Genomic DNA, 25,352 nt, shown 5'->3' with positions numbered 1-25,352 from the left:
ACCTTTACTGTTTTCAGCATGGTGTCTTCCTTCTCCCTCTGAGCACTCACCGCTCATCCAGCCTGCACGACTTGCTGACCCAGCACTCCTGCCTGCTCCTCCATCCGTTTTGCCTCCACACGTAATGCACTTTCATAATCTTCCCCGGGAAGGTCGTGCAGGGCAGGTCACGGTGCCGCATCGGGGGCTGTGACCGTGCAGGGTCCATCCCCGTGCACTGCCTGGGCTCCTGCACCTGGGCTTCCCTCAGCATCCACCCCACTGTTTGGCCCAGACACCTCCAGGGATGTATTTTTGGAAACCCCAAAATACCTAGTTAGAGGACTGCCTGCAGGATAGGTGCTCCTCTGTGACAGCCATGTCGTGTCACTGGTCCCAGGAGTTTTGCACTAAGCCAGGCTCAATACTTAGGCTGCCCACAGCCTCCCCACATCCTGGCCCTGGTTGCTGCCAGATGAGTGGGGAGGGGGCAGAAGCTGGTGACTGCCTGCAACAACAGCCCAGGGGAACAACAGCCCAGATGTGAACCCCAGCCCAGATGTGTACAACAGCCCAGATGGGAACTGCAGCCCAGCTCTGCCAATGCCACAAGCTGAGGGATGCTTTGTGCCAACACCACTGCCCCAGTGCCTCCCTCTGCTCCCAGATTCCTTCTGGGGGCTTTGCTATGCCCACAGTATGTCCATGGCCAGTGCCATCATCCCACCCACGGAGAAACACGAGAGCCATTGCACAAGACCCTGCCAAAACCTTTCCTATTCTGATCAGCAGAGGCCAGGACTGCTCACCACAGGGCCTCGTTAGCTTAATGAATGAATTTCAAAGCTGGGCTTTCAGATGACATTTGGGCATACAGCTTTGGGCAAAAGACTTCTGGAGTGCCAGGCTAGAACACAGTCTCCACGTCTCCAAAAATCCTCATCTTCTGGTTTCTGAGTGAAATAATAACCAAACCAGGAGACTCTCATAAAGGAAATCAGCAAAGACAACTACTTTTATATGTGAGCTTAAGTATTTAGGTCAGTATTTTTAGAATAAATAGCCGTGGGTTGGTTCCTATCTTTTCACTTTCATTTTTCACACTTCAGCTTCATTTTCCTGAATCTGGTTATACTGAAGCAGCAATTGGGTTCTGCAAAGCACTCACACCTACCAGTGCGCTGACCTCACTGCCTCCTGCTTCTCCATGGCTCCTCTGGCCTCTCCTTCTCCTCTGAGATATCACCATGGTTAGGAGCTGTATCTGTCCCCCTCTGCTATAAAGATTTCCCCACAAGCTGGCGAGGGAAAAAAGAGGAAATGGGCTGCAGTGGGATCAGCTCTGCAAGGGGGTGAAGATCTTTGCTGGTCTGAACCAGGAAAGGGATGCACGAGTGCACTGCCGTGGCCCACGATGGATGTGTGTGGCTCCCTGCACATCCCCAGTCCTGCTCCCAATGCCATCCAGTCCCTTCCCGCTCCAAAGAGAGCCCTGGCCACGAGCTGGGCGTTGCACCCTGCAGCCTGCTATTAAAAGCAAACCATCTAGAAGAGTCCTTCGGAGTGAAAGCAGCTTTTAAAGGAAACATTGGCAGCCTCGTTTGGCTGCAACAGTGCCTGCTTTGCTAACGGCCTCCAAAATTAGAAGAGGCTCAGAAACTTAGGATGGATGTTACTGCAGCAGAGTGGGGAGGGGGTATGAGGGGGAGGCTCCAGCCTGCTCAGCCTCAGCTGTGCTTCCCCAGGAACCAGGATGCTGCTCCATAGCTCATTGATACAACCTTTTTTTTGTGGGGGAGAAGAAAAGATTGGCATGGTAAGAGAGAGAGCATGGGGCACAACGCCTGGCCGGCATGGAAATCCCGGGCATGCACGTGCTGCTGGAAGAAGCAGCGATCTCTGCTGTGCTAAACACGCTCGGCGGGAGCCACGGAGATGTGCCAAAGCCTCTTCATGACTTAGCTCCTAATAAACACGCTGCAGATGGGAAACGAGCCTTCGGCTTCCCCCAGCGTGGGCGAGCGGCGAGCTCACCCCGGCCATGTCCCAGCCCTACAAGGTGGGGGCACGGGGCACGTCTCTGCTGGCCCCTGGAACTGGCTCTGGGCTCCTGCCTGCCCTGCACGGCCCCTGGGAGAGCTTTTCCCGAAGCAAAGCCTTCCTCCTCCCCAGCTCAACGGCCGCTTCACCTCCAAGAGTTATTCACAGATAAACTCCATAAATTTGGGGGACAGCCATTTTATCACTCCTGGCAGCTCTGTGCATTGCCTGCCACAAGGTGAAGCTGTGGGAGCTGGGAAGGGATGGGAAAACCAGCTCCCGGGAGAGCTGGAGCAGTGGGACGCCTGGCCAGGACCGGCTCTGCTCTGGGACAGCTGGGGCCACGGCTGGCTGGATCCAGCCCCGGCTCCTGCTGCCCACCTGGGGTTTCTGAGGCTTTGTTAGACATAGGGAGGCTTGAGAGCAGCAAACCTCCTCCTCCTCCCTGCCTTGCCTCCATGGATGATTTATTTCGACACGCGACTCCATCCTGTTTTGCTGCATCACTCCTGGCGCTTTATTGCTTCTGGCCTGGGCTGGCCACATCCCTGCACCCATCCCTGACTTCCCGGGAGCAGAAAGGAGCCCTCAAACCCCTGCCACCAGGGCTCGTCAGGATATCAAAATGCTCCCAAGTTTTAGTGGTTAGCTGGCCTTTCCTGACCTCCCAGAGCAGCTTCCCTTCTCCTGGCCCCTTCCTTGAACTGTTGGTCCATCACGGCCTGGCAGCTTCTGCTCATCTTCTTTAGGGTGTCCATTGCCGGGAAGAAAGCCTGTGCTTGTCAGTTCACTGGGAATATTCTGCTTGAACATCACCTGTAAAAATAAACACGTTTTTAAAATTTCCACCCTTAATTGTTCCCTGCACTTACAAAGGTGCAGTAGCTCTAAAGGCTCCATGAGCTCCCAAAGTGACACGGCCCTTGTCCATAGTGGGTGTGAGGGCAGTGTGCTCTGGCAGATGGACACCCCTGCCATCCTGGCTGTACAGGCTGCATTCCTGCCTGGCACACTGCACCCCAGCCTGTTGCAGGACTGTCTTCCCACCAGGCACCACTGCTGGCAGTTTGGATTTTGAACTTTAAATTTGTCCAAGCTATAGGTTGTTTTATTTTCATGTTGCTGCCAGCCTGGTATTCCCTTTTCCCATGGGAAAACCAAAACTCCATGATGACTGCTGGAGATGCTAAGGTGGAGGACGGGAGAGGGGCTTCCATCCAACACACTCCCTGCACCCCTCCAAAACTACCCCCTCCATTTCACAGACTCCCTGGAGTGCCACGCAGCCATTGAAAGCTGCTGATTTTGGTGTCTAAAATTCCCTGTCTTCTAATAACGCTTTTTTCCCTCTAAACCTGAGAGCAGGAAGAACCCCCTCCTCGTCTGGGCGAGATTTCCACACCTCAGTGGCGGCGGCGAGCGCTCTGCATGGCTCGCATTCAAATGAACCCGACGCAGGCAGGCGGGCAGCGCTACCGGGGGGCTGCCAGCCATCCCCACGCCCGCCGAGCCGCCGATGTTTTTGGGAAGGACTATTTGCCTGCCGTGGGGTCGGGGTTTCTGGCTCTGGCTGGAGCTGCGGTGTTGGGGTTTCCTGTTTACCCGCGCAGCTGTGCCGGCGGTTGGAGGGAGCTCGGCGCTGGAGGGAGCTCGGCGTTGGCCAAAACATCACCGGTGCCAAAACATCGCCGGTGCCAGGGCCAAAACATCGCCGGTGCCCCAAGTGGCTCCGGGGTGCAGAGCCCCAACCAGCAAAAGGCTTTTAATGTAGGCAGCAGCAGAAGCAGCGATCCGTTGGTAGAGGCTGCACGCGCATAATTAATTAAATTGCATAATTAATAACACTGCATTATTCATAAAGGCCTGGGGGGCGTCCCCACCGTAACCCGGGGGCGAGGGCCACCCTCGCCCGGCAGCCCAGGACGCCGAGGCGAAGCCCCGCGCTGGCAGCACCCGAACCCCCGCGGCCGCGGGCACGCGTGGGGGTGATGCCGTCCCGCTCGTTCCCTCCGCCAGGGCAGCGGGAAGGCGGGCAGGAGGGTGGGCAGCGGGGCCGTGTCCCGCTCCCGGTGCTGGTCCCGGTCCGGGTCCCTCCCCCTTCGGCCCGGGTCCCCCCCGGGGGCCGCGCGGCGCCGCGCGGGCGGGGCGGGGCGCGGAAGGGGCTTCTTGAAACCGCCGCGCGCTGATTGGCGGAGCCTCGCTCCGCCCCGCCCCCTCCTCCTCACAGCCCCCCCTCCTTCCTTCCCTCCCACCCTCTCCCCGCTCCGTGGGGGCCCGGGGGGTACCGGAGGGCGCCGTCCCCCCCGCGGTGCCCGCCCCCGGCCGCGGGGACGGGCGGGGACGGGCGAGGACGGGCGGGGCGGGTCGCGGCTCCGGGCCGGGGCAGCCGCGGCCGCAGGGGGGGAGCGGGGGGGGGGGGGCCGCGCCGCCGCTCGGAGCAACGGCGCCCCCTGGCGGCCCGCGGCGGCGCCGGTACCGCCCGGACCCGCGGGCGTCCCGTGTCCGTGTGTCCCTCCGTGTCCGTGTGTCCCCCCGTGTCCCGTGTCCGTGTGTCCCCCCGTGTCCGTGTGTCCCCCCGTGTCCTGTGTCCCTGTGTTCCCCTCGTGTCCGTGTGTCCCTCCGTGTCCGTGTGCCCCCCCCCCCGTGTCCTGTGTCCCTGTGTCCCCCAGTGTCCTGTGTCCGTGTGTCCCTCCATGTCCGTATGTCTCCCCGTGTCCTGTAACCGTGTGTCCCTCCGTGTCCGTGTGTCCCCCCGTGTCCCGTATCCGTGTGTCCCCCCATGTCCGTGTGTCCCCCCGTGTCCTGTATCCGTGTGTTTCCCCCGTGTCCGTATGTCCCCCCGTGTCCTGTGCCTGAGTGTCCCCCGGGGGTGTGTGTCCCACCTGTGTCCGTGTGTCCCCCGGGGGTCCCTGTCCCTGTGTACCCACGGGATCCTATGTCCCTGTGTCCAGGAATGTCATGTGCCCCCCTCCCCGTGTCTCTGTCCCTGTGTACCCCCAGTGTCCTGTCCCCATGTGCCCACGGGTGTCCTGTGTCTCTGTAACCCCTCCAGATGTCCAAGTGTTTGTGGACTGCCCTGGGATGGCCCTGTCCTCCCGCACCCCCTGTCACCACAGATTCCCTGGGACTCTGCCCGTTCTTGCGGACACCTGGAGCTATTCCTGTCCCCGTGGTCCCCCCTTGCAGTCCCTGCCCTCATGGGCCACCAGCCCCTCCCAAACCTTCTCCAGAAAGTCGTGCTTCCCCCTGGGCTTTTCCTGCTGCCCTGCAGGCGCCAGGGAGCCCCTGGTGTTCCCCATCCCACCCAGGGACTCTGCCTGGGTGCCCCATGTCACATGCTGTCCCGTTCACACAAACCTCATTGCTCTGAGCTTTGGTGTCTCAATTAAATCCAAACTCAACCCACAGGGAGCCAGAGCCTGGCTCAGCCCGTGGCACACAGCCTCCCTCATCCTGTTCCTGGCAGAGTGGGCAAGCCGGCCTTGAAATTAAGTAAATACCAACGGAGCAGTTGAAAAATAGGTTACCTTGTAATTGATTTTTTTTTTTTTTTGCCTGCAGCTAAAGAAAAATTAGCCTCCCTGCGATCTTGTGCAGTGTGTTAGAGAACATACTGGGATGTGTAGTAGCTGAAGGGGTGGCATGACAGCTCCTTGGCCCAGCCTTTTCTACTGCCTCTCTTCTGAGATTGGTGCTTTTTTTTTTTGTCCCTTTCCCCAGCAGTCAAACTCCAGGCTCTGCCAGGGAAATCTAAAGCTTTGATAGCTTGGAGGAGCCAAGAACAGGACTCCTGGCAGAGGGATGCAGCCCTGAGCCATGCCAGGAGCCGTGGGAGAGCCCTTCTCTGAGGGAGACCCATGCTCGTGGGGTGCCACTTTATCACCCTGTCCTGTCACCCTCTGCCACTGCCTCTGTGCCAGCCAGAGCTGCTGCAGCCACCGTGGGTAGCAGAGCCTGCCAGGATGAGAGGGTGGCACAGGGCTGGGCAACCCAATGCTGGTCCCTGAGCAGTTGGAGGGCTCATCCTCCCTGGTGTCCCTTGTAGCCCCAGCCCAGGCTCTCCTCTCTGCTGGTGCAGAGCTCCTGATGCAGCAAGACGTGAGGGTTTGATTTATGAAGTGCATTAGTATCACTTTTTCTCCTCTTTTCCATGAAGAGCCATTTGTATGGCAGTGCCTGCGGGCTGCCCTCCCTTCTTCCCATTGGTGTCCAGGTTTTGGGGGGCCTTTTCCAGGGAGAAGAGACCTTCAGCTCACCCACCCCTGCTACATTCTGGGGGTGTGGGGTCCCTGCACAGGGGCTGTGGGTGCAGATTGTTAGGGCTTGTGGGTGATGACTGCACCCCACAGGTGGGAGTGGGATCCCTGCAGTTTGGGACACCCTGAAAGCCTGTCCAAGCCCCTGTGGTCTCTCTCACAGGACACCAAGCCCATGAAAGCCTGTCCAAGCTCCCCACAGTAGAGCTGCTCAGGCTCAACCAACCCTGTCCCTAGTGCAGGTCCCACTCCTGGTCTCACAGGGTGCTGGGATTAGCTGTGGCTGCATCAGCAGCATCTCCAGCATCCCCTAGAAATCTGACAAAACCTACGTTTCAACAAAGATCAACCTCCTACCGCAGCCCCTTTCCCCGACTGCCGAGCCCCTGAGCACTTCATCCTCCCAACTACTCCAAGAAGCGATAAAACCAATAGGTCACTTCCTCCCCCCCCCCCAGCAGTAATTAATGGTTTAATTAACACTCACGACATCCAATTTCCATTGCTTTGCCTGAGCAGCCTGCGCTGCCGGGGCCTGGCTGCGAACTCCCCGGGAAGAGGGGGTGGAAAGGGTTAGCCGGGAGCGGGTGGGAGCCGCCGGCTGGAGGCCGCCCATCTGGCCCGCATTTCTCCCGAAGCTGGAAAGTTCTCCTCCTCCCGAGCGGCAGCGGCATATCCAACACGTTCCTCAGCCTGCTCCGCTTTTGCACGGGCTTGTTTACCGCGATGCCGCTCTCACAGCCCGGGCAGAAGCCGGGCGCCATCAGCGCTCACGGCCCTCGTTATTTACCCCGAACGATTTTCCAGTGTTTTAACACCAATCCCCGAGAAATTTTAGCCGTCCCAAGGAGAATAGCTGCTTGTAACCGGTTGCTAATTACAAGTATGAATGTCAATTAATTCATTTAGCTAATTATCCACTCTCTGAGCATCACGCACCAAAGAACTGTAAAAGACGGGCATATGGTGATGGATCAGAAGGAGGGAGCTGGAGCCGGCGAGCGCTCGCTGGGCGGCCGGGGCGAAGGGATGCAGGCAGCCCGAGAGCTCGGGAATTACAACATTATGCTAATTGGGCCTGGAAAACATCAGCCTCTCCTCGCAACTTTTGTTTGCAGGCTCGAGCGTGGGTCAAGCATCTGAAGTGTTTCTAATTGTGCTGTTCCCTCTGATTCTGGCGAGTGGGAAGAATCGTTTTCACAAACCTTTTGATCCTAATCTCTGGCTGCAGAAACAAACAGTCCTAAGGAGGGAGGGAGAGATCCCTGAAGATCTTCCTGGCCAGAGGCCTTCGTGCTAAAGGTGGGGAGATGTTCTGGAGGATGCCTGCTGTGATCTGGTTTGCAGGGCACCTGGTCTGCTGTGAGTAGGTAGAAAACCATCCTGGTGAGAAATATTTGCTCTCCCAAAAGTGAATGCTTTAGAGGAAATGTTGTTTTCTGAAATGATGGAATTTAATTGCATCTGGGTGTGCAAAGCCCACCTTCAAGGAAGGGGTTGTGCAGAGTGGAAGGGCCTCTCTGTTCCTGCTCTTGGAATGAAGAATGCAGATTTTATCCAGTGAATGCTCAGCGGGGTTAAAGTCCTCAGGCAACAATCTTCTTCCAGAGAGAACCTCCATCACCATAATTGGATCAATCACCTGGTGCAATGCAGTGCTCCCTCCATCCCCCAAAGGCTCCAAACCCCCTCAGGGCATCATCACTCTGAGCTGGGCCCATCCCCACCCCTGCCTGGCCCAGCCCTTGCAGAGGTATCCTGGTGTCCCACCTCCCCTCTGCCTGGGTCTGGGATTTTGATGAACATTTTCCACAAGCGGCCTAAAATTTAGGCGGCTGAGGCAGGGACTTTTGTCTTGTTTCAGTGCTTTGTTATTCTTATTTACCAAAAAAAAAGAGTGGGGCTTTATTTCCTGTTGAAATTGCTTAATTATTTCTCCTCTGGCTTTCCAGTGGCAATACTTGTGCTGCCGGTGCCTGCCAAGAGCTTTGATCAAACTCTTGTAGGCTGATAACCAAGAGTCACTTGTAAAAGTGTGTAAATCAAATACAAATAGAACAACACCTCCACTAAACCCAAAAGCCATCAATGCGGTGACACGGCAATTTGCATTTTATTTCCTTGTTTAAAAAAAAGAAAACAAAAAAGAAAAAAAAGGAGGTTTGTGACAAGCCCTGTCAGAGGTACTTCAAAGGCAGCAGGGCCAGGGAGCAGCTGTGTGGATTGGATTGACTTTGGAGAAGTTTGCCGAGGCTTTTCCGGACCGTGAGCTTGGTGTGGGCACCTGCGGCTCTGGGGAAAGCACTGATATTTTCAGGTAAGTCTAACTGAGTGCCCCTGGCTGGGGTGATGGGGGCAGAAGAGGATGATGAGTGGGCTGGGGAGGGGAGCTCACCCCAGGAGCTGCTCCCTGGGGAGGGATGAAGGCAAGCGGCAGCACCCCGCTCCGCAGAGCTGCTGGCAGCGCGCCGGTGCCTCCCGCCGCTCCGCTGGCTCTGCAGCCAGCCCGGCACATTCCCTGCTGCATCCAGAGCCAAGCTCCCGAGAGCCGGCCATTTTCCAGGCGAGCTCAGATCTGCCAAGCGCTACCTTAAGAAAAGTTGTGCCTGGCCATATTTAAGGAAGCGGGAGGGGGTGTGCGCTGGCCCCGTCCCAGGGCGCAGCGCCAGCCTGGCCTCGACGCCCGCGCCCGCAGGTGTCCGGACGCTTCTCCTCCGAGCCAGCCGTCGCCTCGACACCTCCCGCAAATGCTCAGCTTCTTCTGGCTGAGGTGAGGGCTGGGGGGAGCTGGGCACCGTGGGGATCAGGGGGGGAACGCCAGGGCTGGGTGAGCGGGAGCTGCTGGCGAGACTTCTTCCACTGCCGGCGGTTTGTCCTGGCATGCATCGGCGCTGGGAGGCTCTTCCGGGGGAAGGATGTGGGGTGAAAGCCCCTTGTGACCCCCTGCTCACCCGGGTGATGCTTTCTTGCCTTTGGGGTTTGCAGCGAGCCGTGCTGCTGTTCCATCGTGGTCGGCACTGGCGACTTGTCCATGGGGACGTGGCATCCTCCGGCTGCAGCGGGGACAGAGGGCGGGAGCTGCGGACACCAAACCCCCCCAGGGCTTTCTGGGTGTGACAGGAGGAGTGCTGGGGGCTTTGACTTGAATCAGCTCCTTTTCACTTAAAAGTAGGGGCAGATATTTGGGAAGCGTGGGCACAGGGCTGCTGGGAATGGTGGCGGCATGGGGAGGGCAGAGGGATGTGCTGGGGCTGGTGGGGGCAGTGGGGCTGGCTGCGTGGGTGGCACGATGCCGTGGTGGTCTCCACCCCAGCAGCCTCAAATGAGGTGGTCTTGGCCATGGTGACTACCACGATGGACACCACCACATCACCTTCGTGTTCACCTGGGTGTTTCCTACTCCAGTGTTCTCAGCCGTGGTGACCCCCATTGCGGAGACCACACAGTGAAGACCACCAGGGTGTAGACCTTTGCACCAGCTTGGTCTCCACTATGGTGGTTTCCAACTGTGGTGGTCTGAAACGTGGTGATACTGATGTTATGGCAGTCTCCTCCCTGGGAACGCCGTGGGTGGCAGGGCAAAGCTGCCTGGGCTGGGCGGTGCTGTTGGGTGTCCCCATGGGTGTGAATTTTGGCCCTGGAGGTGTTTACAGGTGCTCTGGGGTGACATATGGCTCTGTTCTCCCCCTGGAGCCAGACCTTTGTCCCTTTGTCCCAGGGAGGGACACTCCCTGGGGGACTTCGCCCCTGTGCCGGCAAACCAGCACCAGCCTTCCTGGGAGCCTCATGGGAGCTGCAAAGAGCACTCGGGCAGGGGTATGGATGGGGCTGTGGGCATGGCTGGGGCTGGGGGTGCTTCACCCTGTGCTGGAGAGGGGTGTGAGGGTGCTGGAGGTGTCCCTGCATTGCTCACACTGACTGGTGCTTTCCCATGGATGATGGCTGGAAAACCATCAGCCCCTTGTAAGAGGAGTCATCCTGCGTCCCACTGTTGCCTTTGACCCTTGGTTTGCACTTTCCTGGCCCTGTGCCTTGCTTTGCTCCATGTACTCTAAGGAAACATGATGTGTGGTCCCAAAAATACCCATTGCAGTGTGTCCTGGCCTTTCTTCTGGGCTGGCCACCCTTCTGCACCACGCTGCAGGGAGCTGCTGTGTTTCCTCACCGTGCTGTGACCTGGCAATTCAGTCCCTCTTGTCCCGTCCTGAGGGCCACATCCTGAGCAGCAGCTCTCATGCTGGGGACCCTGCTCCATCCTGGTGGGCATGGGGTGATGGGGCTGGGCTGTGCTGGGCATCTCCAATGCTGCTGGCACCAGGGCTTTGTCACTGCTGGCAGTGGGACTGGCAGGCTGGGTCTCAGGGGATGGACAGCCCTCACTGCCCTGTCGAGATGGCAGAATTTCCCAAAGTAGGTCAGGGTAATTTTTTAACGCGTGCAGATTTGCTTGTTACCATGGATATTGCTCAATTATACACCAATAATCCGCCATGAGAACTTCATTGTCGCCGCTTTCTTCCCCACCATCTCCCCCCTTTTTTCTTTAAATACTTCCAGGGAGGGGTCAGGTTATGCCGAGGAGCTGGGGAGGGGTAGGAGACAGAGCCAAGTGATGGAAAATGAGGATTAGTTATTTGAGAGGTGGCAGTGGGGTGGTAAGAGAGCTCTGAGGGCAGCTGAGGGAGGCTCAAGGTGTGAGGCTGCCCTGGTCTGCTCAGACCCCTCCCAAAGCCCAGCACCTCAGTTTCACCCTTGTCCCTCTCTCTCATCCAGTGTCTTGGGGGTGGCTGAAGCAAACACCCTGCTGTCAGTGGGCTCAAGGATTTGGGGGAACAGCTGTTCTCCTGCATCTCTGCCCAGCATCATCCCAGGGAGCTGTAGCACCCACGAGGGCTTGCAATGGAGGTTTGTGCACAGTGGTGCTCCCCTGGTGATTTCTGAAGAGGCCAGCACTGAATTTCACAGCAGAAACATACCTTGGAGCTTGTGGGTGTTTTGGTGCTGTGGGACACCCCTCTGCCAGGGTAGAGGAGAGCTGTGAGGTGCCGTGGGGTCCCCCTCCCCAGCATTTGCAGGGATGTTGGTGTGTTTGTTTTCCTCTCTGTGTCTTCCCGGTTTTGCTCTGTGGGCTCCTTACGCCTTCGGCAGCACAGGAAGTGAGCGTGGCAGGAGGCAAGAAAAATATTCTGCTGGAAGGGTTTTTTTTTATTCCTAATGCAAACTTTTTTTTTTTTTTTGGGTAGAAGTGGGTCACTCGAGGGGTGACAGAGTAAGAGCATCATCGCCTGGGTACTGCATCCCGTTGCCATGGTGACCCGAGGGCTGCATCAGTCAACAGCTTTAAAAATGTGACAGTTGAGTGAGGCTGAAGATTTTAATGAGGACAGACACTTGCTGGCTTGGTTTCCATAACAAATACTCCATAAATACCCACAGCTGGATGGCTCCGGGTCTCAGGGCGCTCCCCTTCCCCGGGCTGGGAGCGTGGGCTGGGGCTGCCTGGGAAACTGCAGGGGGATGATGCAAAGCAGACAGCTCTGGGTGTTTTTCCCCCTCCTGCTAACGCAACCCAGGGGACAAGGTGACACGACTGCCCAGCCAGCAGCAGGTTTGGGTTTCCAAGGAATGTCCCTCTGGAGCTGTTGGCTGGGGCTGTGGGGTGTAACAGGACCACCCCCAGCCACTGGCACTGCCTTGTGCCCACATTGGGCAGCAAACCCATCCTGTTAAACAGGAGAGTAACTCTGGCAGCGGGCTCTTGCAAGAGCAGGTGAGCCATCAGGAAGCTCCCAAACCTCAATAACAAGCCTGGAGAGGTCATGGGGCTAGGGAAAAAGTCATGGGGCTAGGAAAAAGGTCATGGGGCTAGGGAAAAGGTCATGGGGCTGGGGAAAGCAAAACCCAGTGCTGCTGGGGCAGGGGTGGGAGGCTGCAAGAGGCTCCTGTTTGTGTCTTGTTTTGTACTGACCACTTTGGGTGCACTCTGGGGGATGCCCCAGCTCCTGATGGTGCAGGAGGCAAATCTACAGCTTCCACTTTTTTAATCCTGTGCCAAAATCAGTCAATCCTATACAATGGGAAAAGAGCTGCTACCTCCAGCAGCCTGGTTTTAGCTGCATGGGAGAGGGATGTGTGCTTGGAAGCTGGGGGTGTGCCAAGGGCTGGCAGTGTTGTGTTTAAAAGCAAACTGTAAATATGAAGCCTCTTCCACTTTTTTTTTGCTGCAGCTCCCACACTGCCTTGTCTTGCAATGCCACCACGATGTCCAGCTTGGACAGAGTCACCGTGCACTTGGCCCGGGAGCCTGCAGGCACCCAAGGACACACCATGCCCTTGTGGAATGCCAGGGCTTCACAGGCAGAGGGACTGGAGCAGGGCACAGCAGCATTGCTGGAGGCGAGTGCTTCCCATTTGCTGCCCCCAGTACCACCCATGGCAGCTTCAGCCCTGCCTGCTGCCAAAAATACGCTCCTGGCTGTCTTGTGACTGCAGCAGTGTCACTGCTCTGGCCAGGGGAGCTTCAAGGCACAGTCCTGTGTCACATGTAGCAACACTGACACAGCGTCACTGACTGAGGGGTTGGCCACGGCCCTGCAACGTGTGCTTGGTCCAGCTCCCCGAAATAGCTGGGACTCTTTCATCTGGGCTGGTGAGTGTGGGACCTGACTCCCATGGAATGGCAGGCACCTGCCCCAGGTCTGCCCTTCTCCCTTTCAGCTCTGACAGCCCCCTGATAGGTGTTGGCGAGGGGTCAGTGGTGTGGGAGGGATGTCAGCATGTGGGGACAGGGTGTGACAACCTGCCGCACACTCTGCCTTGTTCCCGCCGGGAATCAGCCACCCCCGTCTCTGCCGGTCCTGCTGTAACCAGAGCCACTCTGCTCCTTTCCAGGTGTCTCTTAAAAATGGTCAAGGGGAATATTATAGTCCCTGAAGACATCTTGAGCTTCTGTTGCAATGGCCTCCAGGTACCCTTCGTGCCGTGCAACTAACCCGTGGCTCCCGTTGTGCCGCCAGCTACTAACCCAGGCTGTGCCAGGGGGATGCCACCCTGTGCCAGGAGCTGCACAGACCTGGCTGCATCCTCTCCCAACACATTCCCACAGCCAGCATCTTCTTCCCTAAGATTCGGAGCTGTCAAACGCCGGGAAAATGACCGGCGGGATGGCGGGCCAGGCTGTCTGCTCACGCTGCAGCAGGCGGCTTCGGAGCATTTTGCATTGCTGGCTCGTACCCCAGAGCCTGCTGGCTTCCCAAAATAGCTCTGTGCTACTCGTGGAGGCGCTTCTGCGTGCTGGGGAGCAGCCCGGGAGGTTCACACAGGGGTTTGGAGGCTTCTGGAGGGGCTCTGGTGGCCGGGGGTGGCTCTCACTGTGGGATGGGGGGATCCCACCTTTGCCATCGGCTGGGCTCGGTGCGCTCGCTGCCCTCCCTGCTCAGGCGGGGTTTGTGCCGCTCCCGTTCCCGGGATGTCGTGTACCAGTAGCTATGGAAACAGAGGTTAGACCCGCTGGAGAAGAATGCTATTCTGAGAGGCAGTGAGCCCAGGGCAGCCGGGAAAGCTTCATTTTCAGCATAAACCCATCTTTAAAGAATCCGGGCAAAGCAAAGGGCAGGGAAGCTGCTGCAGTGGGACTCCTGCAACAAGTGCTGAGAGCAGGAGCTGCAGCGGGAGCAGAAAGCGGAAGGAAGGGCTCTGACGAAGCCCAGACAGCTCCTCGTGTCTCCTCAGTTACTCACCAGGCTAACTGAGTTCACCCCTTGTGTAACACGACTCACTTGACATCTCTCATCAGTTATTTTCCCTGCCAGCACCACCTCAGCCTCCTCTCTCTCCCACCCTGCTTCCCCCTGGGGTGCTAGGGGAGCTGCTCTGTGCCCAGCAAATGGACAAGCCAGCCAGGAACGTGTTTCACTGCCCAAACAACCCCAAACTGAGGATGCTCCTCCTCTACTGCTTGTATCACATAGTTTCCAGTGCTTCCTTTGGTGAAGGGGGGGTGTTGGTGGAAGGTGTGGAGCACTGTCCAGCCCCAGGAGAGCAAACCCACCCTGTGCTGCAGCACCCTAAAAATGAAGCTGTCAAGGAGAAAAATTCCTTCCCAGAAGAACGATTAACTTTGGGAGGGGTTTTTCGTGGTTTTTGGGAGGGAGCAGTAGGGTTGGGTGATAAATGGCCTGAAAACCTGGAATAATCCCCACGGAGCTTTTTTTAGAGGGATCATTTCCTTTTCAGCTGGAGGCACCTTGTCTTTGGCAAGGGCTGGGTGCGTTTGGTGGTGTCCAGGGCTGTGCAGGGCTGGGGTTCTCCCAGCTCTGTGTGGGGAATGTCATCACAGGTCACTGTTCCCTCAGGGGATTTGCTTCCCTTTGGGTTAAAACTGAGCTTTTGTGCCCCACAGGGCTCGACCTCTCCACCCCGTGCCCGGGAGCCAGGGGAGCGGGAGGAGGCGCCGGGGGCCATGGCGAGCCCCTCGGCTGCCCGCAACCCCACCGAGGTGCAGATGAGCCAGCTGGTGCTGCCCTGCCACACCAACCATCGGGGAGAGCTCAGCACCGGCCAGCTGCTCAAGTGGATCGACACGGCTGCCTGCCTCTCTGGTAAGCCATCCTCCCCTCTGGTAAGCCATCCTCTCCTCTCCAGCAAGCCATCCTCTCCTCTCCAGTAAGCCATCCTCCCCTCTGGTAAGCCATCCTCCCCTCTGGTAAGCCATCCTCTCCCTCTGGAGCCCTCGTCCTGCTGGGCTACAGGGAAGGCAGCAGGCAGGATCCACAGGAGCCAGCTCATCGGCAGCATCCCTGGCAGTCCAGCACCGTGTGTACCTCGGAGTGACGCCAGCTGGGGACCCACGTCATGCCATTTTGCTGAGTAATTAGAGAGCAAAGAGGAGCAGGACAAGGAGGGGAGGAGACGTGCACTGCAGCATGCATACTGGCTTGGGGACAGATCATCCGTGCCTGCTTCATCTATAGTGCTGCCCTTTTCCTTGCCTGCTGTGCAGGGCACGGGGAGAGCAGGCTGGTGGCACCCCAGCAGCAGCCAGAGTGTGCTGAGCTCCTCCACTCAGCAGGAAGCAATGGAGCTCACCAGCTTAGCCAAGCATGGGAGGTTATGAGAGGGGAACGGGTGCAATTCTGCAGTTGGATGGGGTTCCCAGAGCAGTTTTTCAGTCTGAGGTTCCTGGAGTCCCAAGGGAAAGCCGTGCCGGCAGAGCGGCTTTTAATATTTGCTGTGTACGGGGAGGTGGAATCAGCTGCTGGTGCATCTCCACAGCTGCAAACTCATGGAAGGAAGGCAAACATCAGCACACCCACCGAACCTTCAAACATCTGCAAACCTGTGCTGCCGTGGGTGGAGAAACCCCAAACCCCACTCTGGTCCTCTGCAAATGCAGCAATGGGCTTCGGCAGGGAAAGGGACATTGGCTGGGTGCACCGGTGTCACCAGCCTGGGGCAGAGGAGCCCTCATGCCCCTCTCAGCCTCAGCATGCTGCTGCAGGTTGCTGATGCAGTTTGTTTTTCCTTTCCAGCCGAGAGACACGCCGGCTGCCCGTGCGTCACAGCTTCCATGGACGATATCTATTTTGAGCACACCATTAGGTAAATGCTGCGCGCACCAGCAGGGCGTGCGCAGGCAAACACGGGGGTTTTCCCATCTGCTGCTGCAACGTGGGCAGGGGCTGGAGCTGGAGCAGGGAGCAGCGTGCCTGGGAGAGCAGTGCCAGGCTCGCAGGGCAGCCAGGGACTGAGGCTGCAGGGCTGCGGACGGGCTGTCTGCTCTGATTTATCCGCCGTCTGCTCGCCTGGGGAGCTCCTGCTGCGTTGGCTTCCCGGTATTTCCCCCAACGCCAGCTCCTCCCTGGCTTTGTTCAGGAAACAGCTCTGATTTAGTGCTCTGGAAAACTGGAATCTTGCAGACCGTGCCTCTGGAGCGGCCATGTGGGTGGCAGAGGCGCGGTGGGGCTCACCCGCCCAGCGGGTGCTCCCGGCTTTGTGGGATGTGTCAGGCTGGGCATTGCCTGCTCAAAATTCCATCCCAGGCTGGCCCTGGCATCCCCTGGGAGCTGCCCCACAGAGCTGCCCCCTCTGACTCATGCAGCCCTTGGGATGTGGTGTTTCAGGGGACAGTGTTTCTCCTGACATGAAGGTGGGATGAGAGGGGACAAAAACCCTCCCAGGGTTCCATCTTCATCCTCCACAGGCTCCCAGTACTGAGAGCATTCCCAGCCAGCATTCCCAAAGCAGTCTCCTCCTTTTGTACCCCGAGTAAGCCCAGGTACTGCCACCCACCTTTACTCGTCTCTCAGAGGCCCCACACCCCCTGTGCCTGTCTGCTCCCACCTGGGTACCATTCCAGGGGGCTCCCTGGGGGTCTGCCATGCAATATAGGATCCATGCAATATGGGATCCATACTGCCCAGCAGTTCCTGCCTTGCCATGTGGGATCCATGCAGTACAGGATCCATACTGCCCAGCCACTCCTTGATGTGCAGGTTTACCTGCTGGGATAGGCACCAGTGTGGGTACCCAGGGCTGGCACTGGGGTCCCTGGCTGTCAGCTGATTTGTTTGGCACTGAGAGGTGTGACTCAGTCCTGGGTTTTACTGTCATTCCCAGGAGAAGCTGAACTCACACTTTTGCCCTCCCACATGAGGTGCCTGTTGCCCTGGGGCTCAGCTCCATGAGAAATCCACAGTGTTGGGATGTGGTGCAGCCATGGTGCCACCTCCTGCTGGCAGAGGTGGCACCACTGGGGTTGATGCCCTGCTCCTGGGGCAACTTTTCCCCATGGATTTCAGGAGCAGGGAAGAACAGCCCCAAGCCTGCTCCACTGCATTACATCAAGCCCTGCAAAGCATTTTTCCCTCCTCGGGGTGAGCTGGGCACTGCTCCAAGGGGGCAGGGAATTTGTGCTGCTCCTGGCTCGGATCCCACTTGCTGAGGTCCAGCTTAAGGCTCCGGGCAAGGGGCCTGGCAGGGATTTCCTGCAGAGCTGTTGGAAGGTGGAGGAGTTTTGTGTCAGATCTCCTTCCTGGCTGTTTGTGCCTTCTGCTGCTCTTGTGCTGTGGGGGAGAGGCGGGGAGGAGCTCTGGGTGCTTAAGGGCACAGAGGAGACCCCAAATTATCACTGGCTTAAAACTCACTGGCTGGGCAGCAGATTGTCCCCATCCTTGTGCCCTGCTGTGTGGAAATGCAGCCGCTGGGGAGGATCACACGTCCCCTTGAGTGGGGTTTTGTGTGGCATTTATGGCACTGGCCTCTACTGTTTGATAAGGACAGAGAAGATAAAGTACTTTTAGGGCTATATATAGACATGTGGGGCTGCCAGTCTGCCTGCCTGGCCCCTTGCCCTTGCATGCCCCTCGCCACAAACCCATCCAGAGCACCCATCTGGCTGCTTCCATGGCCTCTAACCCTCTCCCCACGTTTGCTGTCTCTTTTTGCCCCAGCCAGCCGTCTGCAAGCCCTGCTGGGCAGCGGCACGGGACGAGTGGTGTCGGGTACGGACGTGTTTGGCCCTAGAGCAGCCAGCCTAGCACAGTGCTGCCGTGAGTTGGGAGCCTTAACCCCACTGACCAGGCATGGCATGTGAACAGAGGCTGCTCACCTAACCCTGCTAACGTTCTGGCATGTCAGGGTCCGTGCTGGGGACAGCCAGAGGCACCAGCTCCTGCCACTCCTGCTCCAGCCAGAGCCAACGTGCAGAGCGTGACATTTACAGAGCTCATTTGGAGCCTGAAGGCACGTGTGAGGGCACAGGGTTTTGAGAAGTGGTGGTTACAGGGTTTATTTATCCACTGAGTTTCCTAGCACTGGCCTCTTTTGGGGAATGAGGAATATTCCTGATTTAAAATCGTATTTGGTAAAGACTGCTGTCGGCGTCACTAAAAAGTTTAATTTGCTCATTCCATGGGTACCAGTCTGGAGTAGCTCAGGCTGCAGTGTCTGTGTCTGTCCTCTGAAGCCTGCTGAAGGCACAGAGGAGAGCAGCAGCTTGCTGCCAGCAGATGTTTCATTTTTGAGATGGTGCAAAATGCCCCTGGCTGGGCCCTGCCTCCTGCCATCTCCCAGCATCCCAAGGTATCCATTGCTTGTGGGGAGGCCCCGTGGCTGGTCCTGTGTGCAGGACACTGGATGCAAGGCTGAAGGAGCCGTTTGCTCTGGCAGGAGTGTGCATGCCCACATGGGCAGGGGTGCCAAGCAAGCCTCGGGCACCTCTGCCCCCCTCGGGTGTCTTGGCAGCACCCTAGAGCTGGGGACCCACTTGCACACAGCTGCTCAGGGCTGACATCTCACTGCTCTCACGTCTCAGGGGTGGCTGTCCCCATGTCCTGCTGGCCATCTGGCATGTCCCACAGTCCCAGGAAGCCTCACCACAGCAGGCAGTGAGCTGGAATGCCGTGGCACCTCAGAGGGAGCTGCTTGGTTGCTGTTGTCCCCCAGTAACCCCACACCCTTTCTCCTCTTCCTGTTTTTCAGCGTCGGGCAGGTTGTCAACATCAAAGCCAAAGTGAACCGAGCCTTTAACTCCAGCATGGAGGTTGGTGTGTGCCCCTGCCCCATCCCCCTTGCTGTGTGCCCATCCCCACCAGCTGCATGGCCAAATCCCCAAATCCTCCCACAATTCCCAGCTTTAATCCCATGTGTTCATCGTTTTTGGGTGTGCGTGGTGGGATGTGGATCCCTGGGGAGGGAGCAGAGCTCTCAGGGGTGCTGTGCCCTCTCCCAGGTGGGCATCCAGGTGAGCTACGAAGACCTGTGCAGCGGGAAGCACTGCAGCATCTGCAAGGCGTACGCCACCTTCGTGGCACAGGGCCCCTTGGGCAGCAAGGTGAGCAGTGGCTGGTGGCCAGGGGCACTCTGTATCCTTCCTTACACAGAGGCTGTAAGGAAATGGCCTCTCTGAGGCTGGGCTGGGTTCAGCTTTCCATCATGGCAGCTGCTGTTTCTTCATGGGTCAATGCTCCCCTGTCCCGTGCTTGGGGGATGCACGGTGGGCGGGTGGCTCTGGGCCTTGCTCTGGGCATGGAGGGCACCTGCTCGCTGCTGCTGGTGCCCCAGCAGGGCTGCACCCTGCCCCATCCCTCTGCAGGTGAGGCTGGAGCCGCTGACCCCGCGGACGGAGGAGGAGAAGATCGAGTACAGCATCGCCGCCGAGCGCCGCCGCATGCGCCTGGCGCACAAGGACACCCTCAAGGACCTGCTCACCAGCAGCCCCCAGGAAACCGGTACCGCGCCCCGTTGGCTTCCAAAACAGCCCTGACGCCCACTGGTGACATCCCACTGCCTCAGCAGCATGGTGGGGTGATCACCATGGGGAGGTTTGGGAATGCCACGGCGGCGTAGGGATCAGCCCCACCATCCCAGACTGCCAGGCCTGGGGGGTTTGGGATGCTGATGGAGTGGGAGGGCAGCTGTGGGGAGAGGGACAAGTTTCACTATAGGATGTGAAATGACACAAGGTGGACTCGCTGCTCTTTCCCAGGAAAAAAAGGGACTTTTGATTTTCTGACTCTAACATTTACAGATTTCCAAAAGTGACAGTGGATTGGAGGGTGAAAGTGCCACCTCTCCAATGACACTGGACAAACCAGCAGTTCACCAAATTTCTCCTCCTCCATAAAAGAATGCAAAACAATAAGCTATTTACATAAAGCGTGTGAGAAAGTTTGTTACAAGAATGTAAACATCAGAAGGCTTAGAAAAACTTAAAAAATCAGGGCTGGTGGGGTGCTGGGAGAGGTGTACAACACACTGAACCCTGCTGTCCCCCCGTGGCAGAGCTGGAGACGCGGGACGGCAGCGTTGCGGTGCCGGCGGAAAGGACGCGCGTGGAGAGCGTGGAGCTGGTGCTGCCTCCACATGCCAACCACCAGGGCAACACCTTCGGGGGGCAAATCATGGCCTGGATGGAGAACGTGGCCACCATCGCAGCCAGGTGACCCGACAAGGGGGTCAGGGGGACCCAACATAGATGTTCGCTCCAGCAAAGCGCAGCCATTAGCCCAGATGGAGCCAGGACAGGGAGGGGACACAGGCGGCTGGGTCTGGCCATAGCTGGACTGCAGGGAGCCTCCAAAGGGATGGTGCCCAGCATATCACCCTTGGGTGACACTGCACAGGGAGTCCCACAGGTGTGTGGGGCTGAGGGACCCCAGAGAAAGGTTCACACTCATTGCAGTTGGCTCATTGTTCATTTTCACATCTAGCTTTGGCCATTGGGACCCAGGGGTGACATTTTTTGGGGTCTCCTTGTTGGGGAGGGTGCGTGAGGCTGCCATGGCGGGGGGCCATGGCCAGGGGGGTGACAGCTGTCCCCACAGCCGTCTGTGTCACGCCCACCCCACGCTGAGGGCCATCGAGATGTTCCACTTTCGGGGACCGTCGCAAGTTGGAGACCGCCTGGTGCTCAAAGCCATCGTCAACAACGCCTTCAAGAACAGGTGGGTGCCAGTGGTGGGGCTGCCCTTCCCGCCCTCCCCACGGCCCTCTGCTCCCTCATCCCTCTGCTCCCTCACCCCTTTTTCTGGCAGCATGGAGGTGGGGGTCAGCGCCGAGGCCTACGGCCAGGAGATGTCTGTCAGCCGCAGGCACATCAACAGCGCCTTCATGACCTTCGTGGTGCTGGACCAGGAGGGCCATCCCCGCACGCTGCCCATGGTGGCACCCGAGCCAGGGGTAAGCACCAGCAGGGCTGGCTTCTCCCCAGCCTGGGGGCACGGGGAAAATCCCACTGAGCCCCCGAGGGCTCTCGGATTCGTGGCAAAACAAGTGCAGTTTGGTGATGGTGGGAGTGCAATTGCTCGATAGCAAGTGGATTGAATTGATTGCTCGGTGTAACTAATAAAATAAACCACTTGCCTGGGAAGAGATGGAGATGTATTAGCCATGCAAGGTTTAGCAGAGTATTGCCTGCAAATTCCAGCTCATCTTTTCTATAATTTAGGGGAAGGAATGTTGAGGTTGTTTTGTACCTTTCAAAGCATCCTAATCTGTAATTTTCTGGGATCCAAATATTTAGGGAAATCTGTCGTATGAGCACAGCCACAAAGCAAACACTCATGCATCTCAGCTTCTCCTGGGCTGATCCTTGTCCAGCTCCTTGATTTTCTGTTGTCTTAATGCTAGCATCTCCCACTCTGGTGGAGATCATCTCATGGCCAAAGTTGGGCCCCTGAAATCTCCTCCCACCCACTTTAAAACCCACACTAGCACTTTCTTCAAAAGAAGCTGCTTTTTTTGGCTTTTGTTTCCCCAGGAGAGGATGTTTGCAGGTGCTAGGGTACACAGTTTTTGTTTCAGGGGCTTTGTTGAGGTTTGCAGCCACAACAAGGGTTTTCCCTAATGTGCCAGTGTCCATCACTTGATCAGAGCATGGTGGCAATGCTGAAATAAATCACAATTAATCACTGACTATCACTGCAGTATGGCCAGGGTGGCAGCTGGCAAGCAAAGTGGCTTCACCTTCCAGCCCTTCCCTCCTGAGTGTTTTTCCCGCTCCCAAAAAGGTGTGGTTTTTTTTTTTTCCCATCCTCCTTTTCCTATTAACTTAATTGCCTTTTCCCATTTGTCAGGATGGAGAAAGGAGGTACAGAGAAGCCAGTGCTAGGAAAAAAATTCGGCTGGACCGGTGAGCAGCAAAACGAGTGGGATGTGGGCATGGAGGAAGGAGGAAAGGGGGGACTCAGCACTGGGGGGCAGGGACAGTCTGGGGGTGCTTTGTGTCCCCTCATAAGGGAAGCTGTTCCTTCGCTGCAGAAAATACGTCGTCTCCTGCAAACAGACTGAGGTGCCTCTCTCCGTGCCCTGGGACCAAAGCAACAAGGTAGGATGATCCCTCGTGGGAGCTGCTGCCTCCTGCTCCTCCTCCTGCTCCCCCTCCCGCCCCTGACATGCTGCCCCTGCCCCAGGTTTATCTGAGCTACAACAACGTCTCTGCGCTGAAGATGCTCGTGGCCAAAGCGAACTGGGCGCTCGCCAGAGAGAAGGAAAAGGTACCAAACCCTGTCCCCTCTCCCTCGGCCCCAAAGCACGGGCAATCCCGGTGGGAGCAGGTCCCAGCTGTGCCCTGTGCTCCCCCAGGTGCGGATGTACACGCTGGAGGAGGACAAGTTCCTGTCCTTCCGCATCGAGATGTCCGTCTGCATCCCGGCCAGCCGAGCCTTCTCCCTGCTCTCCAACCTGCGGCGCCGGCACGAGTGGGACAGCCACTACGTGTGAGTGCTGCAGCCTCCCCAGAACCACACCCCCAGGCTTAAGCCTTGTGGCTGAGCATCCCCTTGGGCTTTCCTGGGAGCCAGTGTGTCTCCTTGCTTGCTCCTAGAGACCCCTCACGGTGTGTCCCTGTCCTGGCTCCGTCTGGGATGATGGCTGTGCTTTGCTGGAGCAAACATCTGTTTAGGGTCCCCCCAGATATTTTGGGTCTGGTGGTGGGATGTAAATGTGTAAGGCCCAGATTCAGGGGCACAGCAGAGTTTCTGTGACCAGTCCCCTTCCCTTCCAGGAGTGCTGAGCTTGTCCAGAAGGTCGATGACGACGACATGATCTACCACGTGGTGAGCCAGAAGCTCAGGAACGAGAACAAACCACAGGACTTTGTTATCCTGGCGTCCCGGCGGAAGCCCTGCAGCAGGGGGTGAGTGCCCAGCCCGACCCCTGCTCCCTGCCATCCAAGCTGTGCCAGCTCACCGGGCTCTCTCCTCCCCAGGGACCCCTACGTGGTGGCCTTTCGCTCGGTGACGCTGCCCACCCACCCCGCCAGAGCCGAGTTCACGCGCGGGGAGACGCTCTGCTCCGGCTTCTGCATCTGGCCAGAGTCAGAGGAGATGAGCAAGGTGGGACATGCTGTGGCTGTGCTCCCACAGCCCCTGGGGGAGGCTCCTCCCTCCCCTGTGCCCCTGCTGACCTCGTCCTGTGCCTCGCAGGTGGCTTATTACAACCAGGCCATGCCGGGGTACCTCACCTACGTCACCACCAATGTGGCAGGACTGTCCTCTGACATCTGCTCCACCTTTGAAGCCTGTGAGAAGTTCCTGCTGAAGAATAAGGAGGACCTGATCTCACGGCTGCAGGACTTCTAGAGCCACGGCCCCCTGCTGACAGACAGACAGACAGACAGGCAGATGAGGGGACGTGGTAGAAGGGAATGTGGGATGGTAGCACCCAGACCCTGCCTCCCTGGGGGCTTTGGTCCCAGGGGCTGGGGTGGAGGGGCATTACTCTACCACCTCATCCCTTGCACTGATGTGTCACACCTTTTCTTCTTTCTTTTTTTTTTTTATTTTATTTAGAAATTTTATAAGCTGATGTACAGGACTTGGTTTTCTAGTTCACTTAACGCTACTTGAATCTTTATATGATCCAAAATCTTCCCAAACCAGATTATTTTTTTCACTAGTTCTCAGTGGGGCATAACTGGTTTCTTTAGAGGCAGCAAAGGGAGAGAGGGGACAGTGATGTGGGGTGGCAGCTGTACCCCTCCCTGGTGTAGGGGTGGCTGGTGGAACATCCCACTCTCCCCAGTGCTGCTCCTTTTCCTGGGCAGGGCTGGAAAACAGCTCCTGCTCCTCCTGGGCTGAAATCCCACCCCATCAGCAGCAATAGAAGTGTTTTGAAAGGACAGACATTCTATCTGCTCTGGGTCAGTGTCTGCTCCAGGAGCTTGCTGTGTGCTGAGCTTGGAGCAGGGGTCCTGCACCCACAGCTCACCTGGGGCTCAGGTGATGTCCTTTGAGGTAGGACTGTGCTGCAGGAAAGGGGTGGTGCTCCCTGCAAGTGGCTTTTGGGGACTGCCTGCAGGTGTTGCTCTCATGTCTGGGACTGCCCTCCTTGTCCCCCTCTGCTGGGTGCACCAACACCTATTGAGATGTAAAGCCCAAACTGCCTCAGAGTGCTGAAAAAGGAAAAGACAGAGCCAAACCTTGTTCCCCTTAGTCTGGGATGCTCTGGGAAGGGCACCAGAATGAGGCAGGGGTGACAGTGGAAATGCTGCTCATCAGTCACAGCACAGGGGACATCTGCCCTCGGCCACAGGCCTGTGGAGAGCCCCCTCCTCAGCTTTCCTGGGTCACACAGCCAGAGGTTTTCTGATGGCACTGAGGTTTCTGGAAGAAAATGAGCGAGCCCTGGAAGCCCTTAGGCATGCAGAGCTTTGGGCACAGCAGGTTCTACAGGTGCCAGCTGTGCCCCTGCCTCTGCCTGCAGAGCCCTGTGCTTAACCACAAGGATGGGTTTTGTAGAGCTTAATCATGAGCAAGTGATGAGGTTGACTTGAGGGGTGAGGTGAGGCCATGGGGTGCCAGAAATGACCACAGGGTCTTTTCCAGGGCTCCAGGTGACCCTCTGCAACACCCAGTCCCTTTGCCACCCAAATTCCCCACCCAGTTTATAAACACAAGGAGCTTCTGCCCCTCTCCTCCGGTGGCTCCCAGCCCTGGGCTGGCTGTGGCCATAAACCTCTAATTTCTGCTCTGTCTCCCACCATAAACATCTCAGCTCAAGGCCTGGCACGGCTAGGCCCCGACCTCCAAAAGATAAAGCCATCTTAGGCTGAACATGGTACAAAACATTCAATTTTTATAGAGCCCTGTTATCTCCCAAAACTCAGAGCAATCCTGCCTTTTTATCACCAGGACGAGAGCCATCCTTCCTACTTACTTAGGAATTGCTGCTGCTTGATTAAGTGGGGGGGATGATGTATTTGCCTGAACATTAAACTTTAACTGACCTCTCCTTCTCCTCAAGTATTGTGCTTTTTCCTGCTGGGAGGCCCCGGTCAGCCCTGGCTCCAGCCTGGCTGGGTCCCGGGGGTGCGGGGTGATGGAGCAGGAGTGACCTGGGGGCACGGCAGAGCCTCATGTGCTTTGTGCTTCTGCATGAAAACTGCAGCCCTACAGCATCTGCTGGCCCTCGGGGGCACGGGCAGCAGGGCTGGGCAGCTTGGAGCATCCCTGGAGCACCACTGCCTCATCCCAGGGAGAAGGAGGGACCTGCTGGTGACTGTCCCTACCAGCCCTTCCCAGAGCCCTTTCTTTGCCCTCCCCATCAAATGCACCCATCTAGGACCAATTCAGCAAT

At 57.5% G+C, this 25,352-nt stretch overlaps 1 protein-coding gene and 1 long non-coding RNA gene across 4 annotated transcripts; one reads left to right on the top strand and one right to left on the bottom strand.

Annotated features, from left to right (window-relative positions):
- Positions 1 to 993: 993 nt before the first annotated feature.
- Positions 994 to 7,225, bottom strand: LOC132330909 (uncharacterized). Its single transcript, XR_009487467.1, has 2 exons — positions 6,763 to 7,225; positions 994 to 2,835 (listed from the first exon to the last, which is right to left on the bottom strand). It is a non-coding gene; the product is annotated as an uncharacterized LOC132330909 (long non-coding RNA).
- A 1,221-nt stretch (positions 7,226 to 8,446) lies between these two features.
- Positions 8,447 to 25,007, top strand: ACOT11 (acyl-CoA thioesterase 11). Of its 3 annotated transcripts, none has more exons than XM_059853744.1 (17): positions 8,447 to 8,592; positions 14,677 to 14,875; positions 15,806 to 15,875; positions 17,726 to 17,776; positions 18,756 to 18,816; positions 19,006 to 19,107; positions 19,369 to 19,504; positions 20,058 to 20,214; positions 20,600 to 20,719; positions 20,810 to 20,954; positions 21,851 to 21,906; positions 22,035 to 22,101; positions 22,187 to 22,270; positions 22,359 to 22,492; positions 22,780 to 22,911; positions 22,984 to 23,110; positions 23,201 to 25,007. In XM_059853744.1, the coding sequence occupies exons 2-17, from the start codon at positions 14,737 to 14,739 to the stop codon at positions 23,354 to 23,356; spliced, it is 1,737 nt and encodes a 578-aa protein (XP_059709727.1). In that variant the 5' UTR covers positions 8,447 to 8,592; positions 14,677 to 14,736; the 3' UTR covers positions 23,357 to 25,007. The 3 variants fall into 3 exon arrangements, with proteins under 3 accessions (XP_059709727.1, XP_059709726.1, XP_059709725.1); XM_059853743.1 differs by lacking the exon at positions 8,447 to 8,592 and adding an exon at positions 8,892 to 9,045; XM_059853742.1 differs by lacking the exons at positions 8,447 to 8,592; positions 17,726 to 17,776 and adding exons at positions 8,926 to 9,045; positions 13,167 to 13,242.
- The last annotated feature ends 345 nt before the right edge of the window (positions 25,008 to 25,352 follow it).

This window comes from Haemorhous mexicanus, chromosome 9 (genome assembly GCF_027477595.1).
Source record: "Haemorhous mexicanus isolate bHaeMex1 chromosome 9, bHaeMex1.pri, whole genome shotgun sequence".
Taxonomy (NCBI): Eukaryota; Metazoa; Chordata; class Aves; order Passeriformes; family Fringillidae; genus Haemorhous; species Haemorhous mexicanus.
This window is presented reverse-complemented; position numbering and strand designations above follow the sequence as displayed.